Raw genomic sequence first — 17,632 nt, 5'->3', positions numbered from 1 at the left:
TGAAATTAGTGTCAAATTTAAAATATGTCTAACATAAATCCTACCACTAAGACAAACAAACAAACACAAAAACAGCTGTGACTCTAGCAGGATAAAATAATTTCTGTCCCTGCCCTTTCTTGCAAATCCTGGATGAGGCTGGCTAGTGGCACTTTGTAGTAGAATTATTAAGAAATTCTACTTGCCCTAGCGGATTTGGCTCAGTGGTTAGAGCATCAGCCTGTGGACTGAAGGGTCCAGGGTTCGATTCCGGTCAAGGGCATATGCCTGGGTTGCGGGCTCGATCCCCAGTGGGGGTATGCAGGAGACAGCCGATCAATGATTCTTTCTCATCATTGATGTTCCTGTCTCTCTCCCTCTCCCTTCCTCTCTGAAATCAATAAAAATATATTTTTAAAAAAGAGAAATTCTACTTACCTGGAATTTTGCTGGAAAAACTATTTGAGGTGACATAAGTTTTTAGAAGCCGAATATTTGACAGAGTCCTGATACCAATTTTATGTTTTGCATTGTTTACTCTGTTAAAACTCTAAAACTTTGCACCAGGCTAACTGAAAGAGAAAGATTGAAATTGATCACTTGAAAGATCTTTGTGTATACTGTTTTGAACTTATGGCCTGAAAATGGTGAGCTGATACCCATTTTTACTTCTTTTCTTGGTGGCTCATAATGTTGCTTAATTCAGAAAGGATTAAGAAGCTTAATCTTGTTCTCAGGGTTCTTAAATAATGGATAAATAAGGTGATCTAATGCTTGTTTTTCACTCTTAAGGAAAAAAAGTATTGGTTTTGGAAAACAACAACAATACTTTGCTTAGAAGATACTATTAATACAAAGGAAAACCTTTTGAAAAAATGAAATTATCACATACAAAGCTTCCCTTTATTTTAGCATGATTTATAATCATTTTCTTTTTTACTTTGTATTAAAAAAAACTTCAAATCATTAAAAACTCTGCTAGAATAATAACAATGAGCACCCTTATATCTTTAACTTAGATTCACCATTGTTAATGTTTTACCACAAATGCTATCCATCTCTTTCCCTCTGTGTGTGTGTGTATATGTGTGTGTCTGTGTATAATTTTCTACCCAGACCATTTGAGAGTAAGTGGAAAACATCATGGCACTGAACCCCATGAGTATGCATCTCTAGGAACATGGAATTTCTCCAACATATAACCATAACACAGTTATCATACTTTGGACATTTATCATTGATATGATATTATTTAATATGTAGCCCATATCCAAGTTTCTGTAGTTGTCCCAATAATATGCTTCATAGCTACCTTTTTTATTTTAACTAATTGAGTCAATGTTTACACACAATGTGTTTAATTATCTCTTTAATCTCCTTTAATCCAGAAGAGGTCTCCAGTTTATTTGTTTTTTACAGTGTTAAGAATTTTGATCTCACTATTTTGTAGAATGTCCCTTAATTTGGATTTGCTGCTCTATTGTTTCTCCATGACTAGAGTGAGTTAAACATTTTTACAGGAAAATTGCAGAGGTAAAGTTTTCTTTGTTTCCTTCCCTTAAACTTCTAAATTCATGAGCGCAGTTTATGTGTGCCCTTTTAAAAGTTGTGTGCTCTCTTAAGTGTCAATTATTTAACCTATGAAATTTTGTTATTCTCTAATGTAACCCCCTATACTTCCTTAATTGTTATTTTGCCTCTCTCCCCCATTAAATGTCATTTCCATAAAGGAGGAGATGCTGTGGAGTTTGTTTACTATTATATACAGTGGGGCCTTGACTTACGAGTGTTCCGACTAATGAGTTTTTCGAGATACGAGCGTCCCTCGGCCGATTTTTTGCTTTGAGTTGCGAGCTAAAATTCGGGTTACAGGCCAGCTTCAGATACCCCACCGCTAGTTGGCGCAGCGAAAGTCACAGTGAACGCCACAACATCAGCCCAGCATCACGTGTCTCACTCGTTCACTTTATGATTTGACATACGAGTAATTTGAGTTACGAGCTCCTTCACGGAACGAATTAAACTCGTAAGTCAAGGCCCCACTGTACCTGACATCTAGGAGTGCCTGGCATATAGTAAAGTTTAGGCATTATGGAAGAACAAATCTCTTTTGAATTGACTTTTTTTTTTTTAATATATTTTATTGATTTTTTACAGAGAGGAAGGGAGAGAGATAGAGAGTTAGAAACATCGATGAGAGAGAAACATCAATCAGCTGCCTCCTGCACATCTCCTACTGGGGATGTGCCCACAACCCAGGTACATGCCCTTGACCGGAATCGAACCTGGGACCTTTCAGTCCGCAGGCCGACGCTCTATCCACTGAGCCAAACCGGTTTCGGCTTGAATTGACTTTTGATGAAACAAAAAATCATTACTGCAAGTTCCCATATCAAGAGTTTGGAAAGTTAGCATTTTATTTTATTTTAAATATACTTTATTGATTTTTTTATAGAGAGGAAGGGAGAGGAATAGTTAGAAACATCCATGAGAGAGAAACATCGATCAGCTGCCTCCTGCATACCCCCCACTGGGGATGTGCCTGCCACCAAGGTACATGCCCTTGACCAGAATTGAACCTGGATCCTTCGGTCCGCAGGCTGATGCTCTATCCACTGAGCCAAACCGGTCAAGGCAGCATTTTATTTTTTTAAATTTGTTTTTGGCTTAAGTGTAAAAGACCTAATTATTGTGACCAAGTTTCTGGAAGAATTCACCTGGTTTTCAATATTTTTCTCTTGGGCTCTAGTCTCTCCCACTTTTCACACAGCCCTCCACCAAATATTTTCTAAGCACAAACTCTAGTCCAGGGCCTGTGCTAGTAGGTACTGAAAACAAAAGGTTAGGGAGACACAATCCGTGTCTTCAAAGAGCTCATGTTTTAGTAAGGGGAACAGACCCTGAAGAGCCATAGTAATGATGAACAAAGTACTGCATGAGCACATGTCTGGGGCCAAGAGTCTACAGTAGGACTCATCTCAGTTCTGGGCAAGGCCGAAGGAATCTGGCATGTGACTTAACTGCTGCACAGGCTTGCAGCCTGAGAACTAGGGACTGGGTAGTGACAATACAGATATTCTCTTCAGCGTGAGCCTTCTCTGAGTCTGAGGGTAGTAAGCAGTTCAGACCAGAATTTGTCATTTTGGAAGTTTGGGTTAAGAGCTAAGCAGTGAAAAATTAATCTATTTAATTCCTATCCAGATTATAAGACCTGTTTATTTCTGGAGACCTAGTTACTAATGATTAATTGTGTTGATTAATATTTATGAGACTATTTCATCTTAATGAGCCTCTATGAAATCATATCCAGTTTTCATTTGTAAATAAAGATACATATTGGAAAATAAACTATTCCTGAATCTAAGTCTGTACTCTTTTTATTCCTCTTAAAGTGGTGTCAATATAAAAATGCCAATCAACTCCAGCGGACCTGATTGGGTGACTGTAGTTCCCAGGAGAATAAAAGGTAAAAAGGAATGAGCTCTATGATTTGTTGCTTTTCTTGCTACGTGGGTTGAAGCTCTGTAGTTTCACTGATGTTACAAAGCCCTTCCCTCCCTTTAATGTGGCATGGTTACTTCTGAGCACAATAGAAAATACTGAAAGAGCTGTTAGATTCAAATAAATCAGTTAGACCTTATGTGCATAATCTTGGCTTTTGCTATTTATACTCATGTAAAAGTTGTCTTTTCCCCACTCCCTTCTCTCTTTGGCTTCTTAAGAGCCTTTAGAACTGTTCTGTCCATTATGGTAGGTATTAGCCATATGTGGCTATTTAAATGTAAATTAATTAAAATTAAATAAAAATTTAAAATTAATTCTTTTTAAATTTAATTTTTTACTTAATTTTATTTTTTTCCACTTATCCCCTCTATACTCTCCTCCACCTCCCCCCCAACACACACTCACCACACTTGTCCATGTCCATGAGTTCTTTAAAAAAAAAATTAATTCCTGAGTCACACATGCTCAATAGCCACATCTTCCAGAGAGAGCGTGAATCTGCTGACACCTTGGTTTTGAACATCTGGCCTCCAAAACTGAAAGAGAATAACTTATGGTGTTTTAAGCCACTGAATTTGTGGTAATTTATTACAGCATCCACAGGAAACTAATGCAGAGACTACATACACATTCTGTTTCTGCCTACACTTTCACCCACTGACTTTAGATTCATCAGTAGATCTTGCATGTGGCAGTTATTTCTGTGGTGTTCTAATGAGTGCTATATATCTCATTCTTAAGACATTTGTTAATTGGTATTTTTCCTTCTTTCGCATTGATTTGTCAATATAAACTCATGATTATTTCACTCTTTGGGTTATAATTCAGTTCAATATTTTTTTGTTCAAAATATTTTGGCAATCGGGAACTTTTTTGGTTTGGCTTCTGTGTCCTTTTGACATGCTCTTATCATTTTTTTGTGTGTGTTTTTTGATGATTTCCTTCCCAGGTACAACAAGATATTTCAGGCCCATCTTGTATTTTTTTTTTGTCCTGATCTTAGAAGAGTTCACAAAAAGAGTTTCTCCTTTTATTATTTCACTTATGAACCCAATATTTTGGAAGGGTTCTTTTCTCCTTTGAAATTTTGTTATTTATGTACTAGAGGCCCAGTGCAGGATTGAAATCGCTCACGAGGGGGTGCCCCACCTCCCCGCCCCCCATGTGAGGAGGCACCCTGCGGACTGCCACCACGGGCGACTGGGACGCCTGACTTCCGCCTCGGCCCCCCTGCCTGTGTCCGCTCCTGCCGCTGGAGCTGCCCTGCCAGCTCGGGCAGGCCCCATCTCTATCTCGGTCTCCGCTCCAGGCTTCACCTGTGCACACAACCTCCTGTCCCGTTACGGTGTCCCGGCTTTATTTGCATATCACCTCTTTATATATTAAAATTAGTTAAATGATTTTCCTACAAGGTAAAATTATTCTAATGTGCACACTTAGAGTTTGGTGGATTTGAGATTGCCAGTGCTAGCCCCATGCATGGGTATAACTCCAGGCAAAAGCAAAGCAGCACACTACACTTTTAATTAGACTACACTGCCTTATCAAGGGCAAGCATCTGGTTTCTGACAGGCTTTCCCAGTGTCCCTATTACTGTTGAATTTTAATAAGAACTGCCTGAGGTCCCCAGACTATCTTAAGCTCATGGCTTAGGAACCTTGATGGCTTCTAACTTTACCAACAACTAAACTGGAGCTCATAGTTTTTGAGCAGTTTACTGACCGTTTAGGATAGGACTAGATCTAATAGTAGCAGAATAAATATTAACATCTTTATAGCTCTTTACTGTTTTTCTTTATCTATTGAAATATACCTTATACATAATAGAGCACACACACATCATATAGTTTTGCATTTTTACATATCTTTGTAACCTGGCCAAATTCTGAAGTGACTCCCGGTGATCCATGCTCTTATTAATCCCTTCGATTATATGACAAAATTGACTTTCAAAAGCGATAATCCTGGGTAAATCTGACCTAATCAGATAAGCCCTAAACAGGGGCCAGTTTTTTCCTGATAAAAGATTGAAAGTGTGAGGATTCCATGTGAGAGAGATTCTTGGTTTCTGTCTTTAAAGATGAAGGAGGCCACGTGGCCAGGAATGTGGGCAGCTCCTAGGAGCTGAAGGGCATTCCTGGCTGAGGAGGAATGGCAGAGCAGGAAAGGAGAAACTCGGTCACAGGGAAAGTAAGAGCAAGTAAATTCCTTATAACCTCAAAGAACTGAATTAGGCCAACGTGAATGAGCTTGGAAGCTGGCTCTTTTCCGGAGGCTTCAGACAGGAGCACAGCCCTGCTGATACCCTGAGGGCAGTCTGTGAGGCCGAGCAGGGAGCCCAACTATGCCACACCCCACCCTTCACCTGCAGGACTGTGGGGTAATAAGTGCCCCTTGTTTTTAAACCACTAAATTGGTGCTGCTGTGTTGCACAGCAATAGAAAACTAATAAGATAAAGAATGTTTAGAATATAGAGAATATTTCCCGCACTCCCGTAGAACCTTTTACTATTAAAAAATGTGCCACCACACTATTATAGTATTGGATTTTCACAACCCTTTAAAATAACTAGGAGCTTACTCACTTTATAGATAATGAAACCAAGGTGCAGGTCCAATCAACTTAGGACATCAAAGGGCTCATATCCTACATACAAAATCCAACTAACATCCCGTTTTGGGGGAAGGAAGCCCACTGCCACAACTGTGTCAGTAACATAAAGTACACCTGTAAACAGTATCTCCTCTACCACTGCCTGTTTCCTCGGCTGTCTGAGAAACTTTGGCAAGTCCCTCTGTGACGTGCTTTCTTCTTATTGATTGATTGATCGATCCATCCATCCATCCATCCATCCATCCATCCATCCATCCATCCATCCATGTATCTATCCATCTATCTATCTATCTATCTATCTATCTATCTATCTATCTATCTATCTACCTACCTACCTACCTATCTATCTATCTATCTATCTATCTATCTATCTATCTATCTATCTATCTATCTACCTACCTATCTATCTGTCTATCTTTATTGTTGAAAGTATTACATATGTCCCCTTTTATCCCCCATTGACCCCTTCTAGCCCCTCCCCGTACCCCACCCCATGCCTTCACCACCTATTGTCTGTGTCCATGGGTTATGCACATATGCATACAAGTTTTTTGGTTGATCTCTTCCCACCCACCCACCCACACCCGCCTTCTCTCTGGGATTAGTCTGTTCCATGCTTCTGTATTTCTGGATCTATTTTGTTCATCAGTTTATTTTGTTCATTAGATTCCATATATGAGTGAGATCATATGATACATATCTTTCTCTGACTGGCTTATTTCACTTAGCATGATACTGTCCAGGTCCCTCCATGCTGTCTCAAAGGGTAAGAGATCCTTCTTTTTTTGTACTGCTGTGGTGTAAATGTATCACAGTTTTTTTATTCACTCATCTACTGATGGGCACTTGGGCTGTTTCCAGATCTTAGCTATTGTAAATTGTGCTGCTATGAACCTAGGGGTGCATTTTTTCTCATTGGTGTTCTGGGTTTCTTAGCTTATATTACTAAAAGTGGGATCACTGGGTCAAATTGGGAGTTCCATATTTAATTTTTTGAGGTAACTCCATACTGTTGTCCACAGTGGCTACACTTGTCTGCATTCCCACCAGCAGTGTACTAGGGTTCACTTTACTCCACATCCTCGCCAGCACTTGTCATTTGTTGATTTGTCGATGATAGCCATTCTGACAGGTGTGAGATGTTACCTCATTGCCATTTTAATTTGCATCTCTCTGGTGATCAGTGATTTTGAGCATTTTTTCATATCTCTTGGCCATCTGTATGTCCACTTTGGAGAAGTGTCACACTATTTAGGTCCTTTGCCCATTTTTAAATTGGATTGTGTGTCTTCCTTTTGTTAAGTTGTGTGAGTTCCTTTTATATTTGGATATTAACTTTTTATCAGATGTATCTTGCCAGATATGTTCTCCCATACAGTGGGGCTCCCTTTTCATTATGTTGATGGTTTCTTTTGCTGTGCAGAAGCTTTTTATTTTGATGTAGCCCCATTTGTTTATTTTCTCCTTAGTTTCCTTTGCCCTAGGAGATGTATCCCCAAGCATATTGCTATGAGAGATGTCTGAGATTTTGCTGCCTATGGTTTGTTCTAGGACTTTTATGGTTTCATGGCTTACATTTAAGTCTTTTATCCATTTTTAGTTTATTTTTGTGTATGGTGTAAGTTGGTGGTCTAGTTTCATTTTTTTGCAAGTATCTGTCCAATTTTGCCAACACAATTTATTGAAGAGACTGTCTTTACTTCATTGTATGTTCTTGCCTCCTTTGTCAAATATTAATTGAGCATAATGTCTTTGGTCAATTTCTGGGTTCTCTGTTCTGTTCCATTAACCTATATGCCTGTTCTTGTGCCAGCACCAGGCTATTTTGATTGCATTCGCTTTGTAGTATAACTTCATATCTGTTATTGAGATCCCTCCAACTTTGTTGTTCCTTCTCAACATTGCTACAGCTATTTGGGGTCTTTTTTGATTCCATATATATTTTTGGAGTGTTTGTTGTATTTCTTGAAATATGCCGTTGGTATTTTAATAGGGATTTCATTGAATCTATAGATTGCTTTGGGTAGTATGGATGTTTTAATTTTACTAATCCGTGAACCAGGGCTTTTGTTTGCTGGGAGGTTTTTTTATTTATTTATTTATTTATTTTTTTTATTGGTTAAAGTATTACAAAGGGTATTACATATGTGTCCTTTTTTTCCCCCCCGCCCTAGACAGTCCCCCAGCCTCCCCTATTCCCCAGTGTCTTATGTCCATTGGTTATGCTTATATGCATGCATACAAGTCCTTCAGTTGATCTCTTACCCCCCTACCTCCTGCCCCCCAACCCTCCCCGGCCTTCCCGCTGCAGTTTGACAATCTGTTTGAGGCAGCTCTGCCTCTGTATCTATTATTGTTCAAAAGTTTATAATGGTCTCTATTATCCATGAATGAGTGAGATCATGTGGTATGTTTCCTTCATTGACTGGCTTATTTCACTTAGCATAATGCTCTCCAGTTCCATCCATGACGTTGCAAATGGTAAGAGTTCCTTCCTTTTTAGAGCAGCATAGTATTCCATCGTGTAGATGTACCACAGTTTTCTAATCCATTCATCTACTGATGGACACTTAGGCTGTTTCCAGATCTTAGCTATGGTGAATTGTGCTGCTATGAACATAGGGGTGCATATATCCTTTCTGATTGGTGTTTCTGGTTTCTTAGGATATATTCCTAGAAGTGGGATCACAGGGTCAAATGGGAGTTCCATTTTCAGTTTTTTAAGGAAACTCCATACTGTCTTCCATAGTGGCTGCACCAGTCTGCATTCCCACCAGCAGTGCACAAGTGTTCCTTTTTCTCCACATCCTCTCCAGCACTTGTCGTTTGTTGAATTGTTGATGATAGCCAGTCTGACAGGTGTGAGATGGTACCTCATTGTTGTTTTGATTTGCATCTCTCGGATGATTAGTGACTTTGAGCATGTTTTCATATGTCTCTTGGCTTTCTGAATGTCCTCTTTTGAAAGGTGTCTATTTAGGTCCTTTGCCCATTTTTTGATTGGATTGTTTATCTTCCTTTTGTTAAGTTGTATGAGTTCCCTATAGATTTTGGAGATTAGGCCCTTATCAGATATGACATTGGCAAATATGTTTTCCCACACAGTGGGTTTTCTTGTTGTTTTGTTGATGGTTTCTTTTGCTGTGCAGAAGCTTTTTATTTTGATGTAGTCCCATTTGTTCATTTTCTCTTTAGTTTCAAGTGCCCTAGGAGCTGTGTCAGTGAAGAAATTGCTTCGGCATATGTCTGAGATTTTGTTGCCTTTGGATTCTTCTAGAATTTTTATGGTTTCCTGTCGTACATTTAAGTCCTTTATCCATTTTGAGTTTATTTTTGTGTATGGTGTAAGTTGGTGGTCTAGTTTCATTTTCTTGCATATATCTGTCCAATTTTCCCAACACCACTTATTGAAGAGACTATCTTGGCTCCATTGTATGTTCTTGCCTCCTTTGTCAAATATTAATTGAGCATATTGGTTCGTGCCGATTTCTGGGCTCTCTATTCTATTCCATTGATCTATATGCCTATTCTTGTGCCAGTACCAGGCAGTTTTGAGAACAGTGGCTTTGTAATACAACTTGATATCTGGTATTGAGATCCCACCTACTTTGTTCTTTTTCAGGATTGCTGCAGCTATTCGGGGTCTTTTTTTATTCCAGATGAATTTTTGGAGAGTTCGTTCTAGATCTCTGAAGTATGCAGTTGGTATTTTAATGGGAAGTGCATTGAATTTATAGATTGCTTTGGGTAGTATGGACATTTTAATGATGTTGATTCTACCAATCCATGAACACGGTATTTTCTTCCATCTGTTTATGTCTTCCTCTATATCTTTTTTCAACGTCCTGTAGTTTTCTGAGTAGAGGTCTTTTACCTCTTTAGTTAAGATTATTCCTAGGTAGCTTAGTTTTTTTGGTGCGATGGTAAATGGGATTGTTTTTATAATCTCTCTTTCTGAAAGTTCACTATTGGTGTATAGAAATGCCTCAGATTTCTTGGGGTTAATTTTGTATCCTGCTACATTGCCAAATTCATGTATTAAGTCTAGTAGCTTTTTGATGGAGTCTCTAGGGTTTTGTATGTATAATATCATGTCTTCTGCAAATAAGGACAGTTTTACTTCCTCTTTTCCAATTTGGATGCCTTTTATTTCTTCTTCTTGCCGAATTGCAATGGCTAACACTTGCAGTACTATGTTGAACAGGAGTGGTGAGAGGGGGCATCCCTGTCTTGTTCCTGTTCTTAGGGGAAATGGTGTAAGTTTTTGTCCATTGAGTATGATGTTGGCTGTGGGCCTGTCATATATGGCTTTTATTATGTTGAGGTATGATCCTTCTACTCCCACCTTGCTGAGAGTTTTTATCAAAAATGGGTGTTGAATTTTGTCAAATGCTTTTTCTGCATCAATTGATATGACCATGTGGTTTTTTTCTTTCAATTTGTTTATGTGATGTATCACGTTTATTGATTTGTGGATATTGTACCATCCTTGCATCCCTGGGATAAATCCTACTTGGTCATGTTGTATGATCTTTCTGATGTACTGCTGAATCCGATTTGCTAAGATTTTGTTGAGGATTTTGGCATCTATGTTCATGAGGGATATTGGCCTGTAATTCTCTTTCATTGTGTTGTCTTTACCTGGTTTTGGTATTAGGGTGATGCTGGCTTCATAGAATGAGCTTGGAAGTGTTCCTTCCTCTTGAATTTTTTGTAGTAGTCTGAGGAGGATAGGTTTTAGTTCTTCCTTGAATGTTTGGTAAAACTCCCCTGTGAAGCCGTCTGGTCCTGGGCTTTTGTTTGCTGGAAGCTTTTTGATGACTGCTTCAATTTCTTCCATAGTTATTGGCCTGTTGAGATTTTTAGATTCTTCCTGATTGAGTTTTGGAATGTTGTATTTTTCTAGGAATTTGTCCATTTCCTCCAGGTTGTCTAGTTTGCTGGAGTAGAGCTGTCCATAGTATTTTTTAACAATCATTTGTATTTCTGTGGGGTCTGTTGTTATTTCGCCTCTATTGTTTCTGATTTTGTTTATTTGGGTCCTCTCTCTTTGCTTCTTGGTGAGTCTGGCTAGAGGTTTGTCAATCTTGTTTATCCTTTCGAAGAACCAGCTCTTGGTTTCATTGATTTTCTGTATTATTTTTTTGTTCTCTATGTTATTTATTTCTGCTCTAATCTTTATTATCTCCTTTCTTCTGCTCAATCTGGGGTTTTCTTGTTGCTCTCTTTCTAATTCTTTGAGTTGTAGAGTTAGCTGATTTACTACCATTTTTTCTTGTTTTTTGAGATAGGCCTGTAGAGCTATAAACTTCCCTCTCAGGACTGCTTTCATTGTGTCCCATAGGTTTTGGATTGTTGTGTTTTCATTGTCATTAGTTTCCAGGATGTTTCGAATTTCTTCTTTGATTTCATTGGTAACCCAATCAATATTTAATAGCATGCTATTCAGCTTCCAGGTGTTTGAGTATTTTGGGTTGTTTTTATTGTAGTTTATTTCTAATATTATGCCATCGTGGTCTGCGAAGACACTTTTTATGATTTCAATCTTCTTGAATTTGGGGATACTTTGCTTGTGACCCAATATATGGTCTATTTTTGAATATGTGTCATGAGCACTTGAGTAGAATGTATATTCCGTGGAACTGGGGTGAAGTGTTCTGAAGATGTCTATTAAGTCCATCTGATCTAGTGAGTCATTTAGTATTGCTGTATCTTTGCTGATTTTTTGTCTAGAGGACTTATCCAGTGATGACAGTGGTGTATTAAAGTCCCCTACTATGATTGTATTGTTGTCGATCTCTCCTTTGATATCTTCCAGAAGATTTTTTATGTATTTGGGTGCTCCTGCATTGGGTGCATATATGTTTATCAGGGTTATATCTTCTTGTTGTATGGATCCTTTTAGTATTATGAAGTGGCCTTCCGTATCTCTTGTTATGGCCTTCACTTTGAGGTCTATTTTGTCTGACATAAGTATTGCTACCCCAGCTTTCTTTTCTTTTCCATTAGCCTGAAAGATATTTTTCCATCCCTTCACTTTCAGTCTGTGTGAGTCCTTTCTAATGAGGTGGGTCTCTTGTAGACAGCAAATGTATGGGTCATGATTTTTTATCCATTCAGCCACTCGATATCTTTTGGTTGGAGCATTTAGTCCGTTTACATTTAAAGTTATTATTGAAAGGTGCTTGTTTGTAGCCATTTCTTTTTTTGTGTGTGTGGCTGTTTTCTATCTGGGATTTTTATTTCTTCTTTTTATACCAGTCCCTTTAGCATTTCTTGCATTGCTGGCTTGGTGGTGATAAACTCCCTTAGCCTTTTTTTGTCTGTGAAGCTTCTTATTTCCCCTTCAATTTTGAATGATAGCCTTGCTGGATAGAGTATTCTTGGATTCAGTCCTTTGCTTTGCATCACTTTGTAAATTTCCGTCCATTCTTTTCTGGCCTGATGTGTTTCTGTTGAGAAATCATTTGATAATCTAATGGGAGATCCCTTGTATGTAACTTTCCGTCTCTCTCTTGCAGCCTGTAAGATTCTCTCTTTGTCCTGAATATTTGCCATGGTAATTATGATGTGTCTTGGTGTGGGTCTTTTTGGGTTCACCTTGCTTGGGACTCTCTGGGCTTGTGTGACTTTTTTCTTCCCCACCTCAGGGAAGTTTTCTGATATTATTTCTTCCAATAGGTTTTCTAATCCTTGTTCCTCTTTCTGTTGTTCTGGCACCCCTATTATTCGTATGTTGTTTCGTTTCATGTTGTCCCAAAGCTCCCTTAGGCTCTCCTCCTGTCTTTTAATTTTTTTCTCCAACTGAAGTACACTTTGGGTGTGTTTTGCTTCCCTGTCTTCTAATTCACTAATTCGGTCTTCCGCTTCTCCTAGTCTACTGTTGATATTTTCAATGGTGTTCTTTATTGCAGCTATATCGCACTTCATTTCTTCTTGGGTCTTACTTAAGTTGTCGATTTTTTCATCTGTTTCTTCTTGCTTCTTGGATAAGTTGTCGATTTTTTCCTCCATCCGGTGTATGCACTCTAGGACCCTTATTCTGAATTCTTTTTCTGTCATGTTGTATGCCTCTGTATCACTTAGCTGCTTTTCTGGTGAGTCCTCCTTTTCTTTCCTTTGGGGATTTCTTTGTCTACCCATGTTTGATATCACTGACGTATATAGATATTGAGTCGTTCAGTGGCTGCTCCCTTGGTGGCAGTGGCTCCTCGGGCTGTGGTTGCTCCTTGGGCAGTTGTGGTAGCAGCTGCTCCTCTGTTGTTAGCGGGTCTTCTGATGGGTGCTGTTCACAGCTGTTGTGGCTCTTCTGGCTGGTGGAGGGAGGCTTCACCCACAGCAGCTGTTCCTCAGACAGAGCGTGTGGAGATCAGGAGGCCGCTGTTGCTGGATCTGCTGCGTTGATTTAAAGGCACAAAATACAACACAACAAGGCACAACGTACCAGGCACTGAACACAAATGAATTACGGTATTAATAACCCCAAATAAAGATGGCCACCCGAGCTAAGAGAGTTGGGGGGTAAGGAAGAAAGAAGAGAAAAAGATAGAGAGAAAAACAGAAAAAAGAGAAAAAAAAAAGAAGAAAAAGAAAAAAAAAAGAAAAATAGAATGAAGTAGAAGAGGGGAGGAGACTATTCATATGAGGAGAAAACTCCGATAGAACCGCCACTAATCCCAACAAATTCCAGCAACGGATCCCTGGAGTGAATACAAACTACAAACAGCCAATAATATCAAGTGAGGCAAGGGAAAGCAGAAGCACAAAAATAACTCGCCGGGGGGAGGGGCGGGGGGGCGGGGGAATGGGAGACAGAAAAAGAAAAAGAAAAAGCAGAACAACCTCACATACAATCCTTAAAGAAAAGAAAAGAAAAAAACAACAATATACTCAACAATTGAGCAAGCAACAACAGAACAATAGAGAAAAGGAGAGAATAAAAAATTTGGATAGTGAAGAAAGGTAAGGGAGAGGTGGATAAGGATTTAGAGCAGGTGATTGGAAAAGGGATATATAAGTAGGGTGAAATTTAGACCGGGCGTATGAAGAATGGGGAAAATCTAAAGCAGGAATAGGGTAAGAGAAACAGGACAGCAAAAGGGGAAAAGTGGGGAAGAGAGTTTTAGCACGGCAGCTCAATTGAAGTAAAGGAAAATGATGCTAAAGGAACGATGAAAATAGAATGGAGAACCTTAGTCCCAAAATAAAATAAAGAGAAAATAAAATGACACTTTAAAAAAAAAAAGGTAAAATGGCAGCAGTAATAATACTGGTTAAAAATAAAAATGTAGTAATTAAAAGGGTAAAATCAGGTGATGAAAAAAGAAAATAAATGGTTTCGTAGTTAAAAGGTGAAACAATAATTAAAAAAAATAATTAAAAAAAAATGGGCTGTAATGAAGGTGCTTCAGATCTTCTGCTCCTCTTTTTGGCACATCAGGTATTCAGGAGAATGTTGAATTTCCCTCTGATACACTGTTCCTCCGTGTTGTAAGCCACAGTCCTGATTTTAAGGCAGGCTACATTGGTTTCCCAGACAGCCCTTATCTGTATTTACAGAAGAGTCAGTTCGTGGCTCTGCCTCTGGGTGGCAGTGCGTCAGGATTGACCTCTGAGGGTATAGGACCTCTCTGACCAGGTGTTCTCTATTGTACCAGAAGCTGGTTTGGAATGTCCTCAGCCCAGAGCTGGTTTTCCAGTAGTCACTCCCCGCTCTGTTTCCCAGGCTCCCCCAAAATAGCCTTCCCTTACAAGCTCTGTGACTGACCCCAACTGGATAGTCCCTTGCACTGGGTTCAACAATCAAACGCACAGATTTAAGAGCCTGGGAAGTTGTGCGAGCTCGCAATGCTTCACCTTCCAAATCTGCGCGAAGTCTCTGCGCGCGCTCTGGCTCCTGGCACCGAGTAGCCGGCAAACTGGCGTAATCTGAGGCTGCCCGTTTGTGTCCCGTCCAACTGTGGGCTTATTTATAGCGTTCCCTTCTGCCAGCAGCCCTGGGGGTGCCCTTCCACACTCGTGGGTCACGCTGGCTCCAACGGCCGCGGTCTTTGTGGGGCGCAGAGCCCCCACCCCCCTGCGTGCGTTCCACTCTCCAACCTAAACTGCAAACCGCACCTTTGGGGGAAGTCTAACCTTTCTGTGGGGAGAAGCAGAGTTCCTCTGAGTTCACGTAGTCGCGCTGCTTGAGAGCCGTTGTTGCCGGGTTAGTAGCTGGTCTCTGGATGCCAGTGACAGTCACCCAAGATGGCACGGTCTCCGCGGCTGTGCCGGCGCACCTGGAGAGGTTTCAGCCTCAGCCTCTAACCGTTCCCTTTATCTAGGATTTCTCTGTCTTTCCTGGCTGCAGACTGTCTCAGCTGAATCTCCTCTGCTTATTCGGGCTGTATGCTACCCGTTTCAGCTGCCCGCCCTTATCTGCTCCGGGACAAGGCACCTACACGTCTGTCTAAACCTCTGCCATTTTCTTCCTCCCCTGCTGGGAGGTTTTTATTCCTGCTTCAATTTCACCAGTTGTTATTGGCCTATTCTGGTTTTCTGATTCTTCCTAATTCAGTTTTGGGAGATTGTAATTTTCTAGGAATTTGTCCATTTCATCCACATTGTCTTGTTGGCATGTAGTTGTTCATAGTATTTATTTTCGTACAATCCTTTGTATTTCTGTAGTGTCAGAGTTTACTTCACCACTTTCATTTCTAATTTTATTTATTTGAGTCCTCTTTGTTTCTTGATGAGTCTGGCGAAGGGTTCATCAATCTTGTTGATCTTTTCAAAGAACTAGCTCTTGGTTTCATTTTATTTTGTATTGTTTTTTCAGCCTCCGTGCCATTTACTTCTGCTCGAGTCTTTATTATTTTCTCCCTCATACTTACTCTGGGCTTTTCTTGATGTTCTCCTTCTAATTCTTTAAGTCGTAGGGTTAAATAGGTTTTTATTAGTTTTTCTTGTTTTTTAGGATAGGCCTGTAGTGCTATTAACTTCCCTCTTAAGGGCTGCCTTTGCTGTGTCCTAGAGATTTTGTGATGAATGTTCATTTTCATTTGTTTCCAGGAAGTTTTTTTTATTTCTTTCTTTCTATCATTGGTAACCCATTCATTGTTTTGAGTGTTTTTACTGTAGTTGATTTCTAATTTTATTCCATTGTGATCTGAGAAGATGTTTGATATGATTTCACTCTTCTTGAACTTGTCGGGACTTTTTTGGTGTCCTAACATGTGGTCTGTCTCTGACAATGACCTATATGCACTTGAGAAGAATGTATATTCTGCAGATTTGGGGTGAAATGTTCTATAAATGTCAATTAAATCCATCTGATCCAGTGTGTCATTTAGAGTCACTGTTTCCTTGTTAAATTTTGTTTGTAAGATCTCTCCATTGAAGTCAGCAGGGTGTTAAATTCCTCTACTACAGTGGTTCTCAACCTTGGCTGCGCATTAGAATCACCTGGGAATCTTTTTAAAATCCTGATTTCTGGGCCTCATTCTCCGGAAATTCTGTTTCTTTGTTACTAATGTTGTGGCCCCACCCCATAACAAAGAAACAGAATTTCCGGAGGATGAGGCCCAGGAATCAGGATTTTAAAAAGATTCCCAGGTGATTCTAATGTGCAGCCAAGGTTGAGAACCACTGCTCTACTAGGACTGTATTGCTGTTGATCTCTCCCTTAAAGTCCTCCAGAAGTGTTTTTATATTTTAGGTGCTCCGATATTGGATGCATATATGTTTTACCAGGGTTATATTCTCTTATTGGATCATTACCTTTAGTATTATACTAGAGGCCCAGTGCACGAATGTCGTGCACTCGGGAGTGGGGGATGCAGGGGAGGTTAGTCCATCAGCCCGGCCTGTGCCCTTTTGCAGGCCGGGAGCCCTTGGGTGATGTCTGACTGATGGCTTAGGCCCGCTCCCCACCTTATTGGCTGGAAGGGTCTGGAGTATGAGGGAATGTCTACTAGTAAGCACAGGAAACTGGAGTGTCTGTCTTCTGAGCTCTAACCCCAGAGCCCCAAACCCTTGCTTCTGCTTACACAGCTCTAGTCCACTTTACCCTCTCTCTGTCTGAGCTCAAGGTGAGTGGCTGTACACGAAATTTTGTGCATTGGTCCTTGAGAGGGTGCCTGTGTTTTCAGCAGTCTATCCCTGGCAGATAGCAACCCTGCTGCTTTTCACAGCCAGATGTTGTGTGGGCACCTTCTCAGTTCTGGTGCTCTGGGCTGTGGGGCCAAGCTTGGGGTTTAGACCCCAGAGTTCTCATTGGAATCCCCCACAGGTGAGATATCCCTCTGGAACTTCAGCTATTGCCTGTGGGAGCCTGGCCAGCCCTTTCATGCCTCTGACCTTCCTACCAGTCTCTATGTGGTCTCTGCCTTTCATCTTTTGCTTTTTTCACCTTTATTTTTTTTAATTAAATCTTTATTGTTCAGATTATTACATTAGTTGATCTTTTTTCCCACCATAACGCCCCTCCACCCAGTTCCCACCCCACCCTCGCCCTCACTCCCCACCCACTGTCCTCATCCATAGGTTCACAATTAT

The 17,632-nt window shown here is 40.1% G+C and overlaps 1 protein-coding gene across 1 annotated transcript in view; it reads left to right on the top strand.

The window, feature by feature from the left end:
• NXPE3 (neurexophilin and PC-esterase domain family member 3) overlaps positions 1-17,632 on the top strand; it is a 79,691-nt gene that overhangs the window by 51,039 nt on the left and 11,020 nt on the right. The window contains exon 4 of the mRNA XM_081086426.1: positions 3,372-3,445. Within this exon, the coding sequence (XP_080942552.1) occupies positions 3,372-3,445 (74 nt within the window). The remainder of the gene's footprint in view (positions 1-3,371; positions 3,446-17,632) is intronic.

This window comes from Myotis nattereri (assembly GCF_964212035.1).
Source record: "Myotis nattereri genome assembly, chromosome: 3".
Taxonomy (NCBI): domain Eukaryota; kingdom Metazoa; phylum Chordata; class Mammalia; order Chiroptera; family Vespertilionidae; genus Myotis; species Myotis nattereri.
The sequence above is the reverse complement of the archived record's forward strand: the minus strand, read 5'-3'. Positions and strand labels throughout refer to the sequence as shown.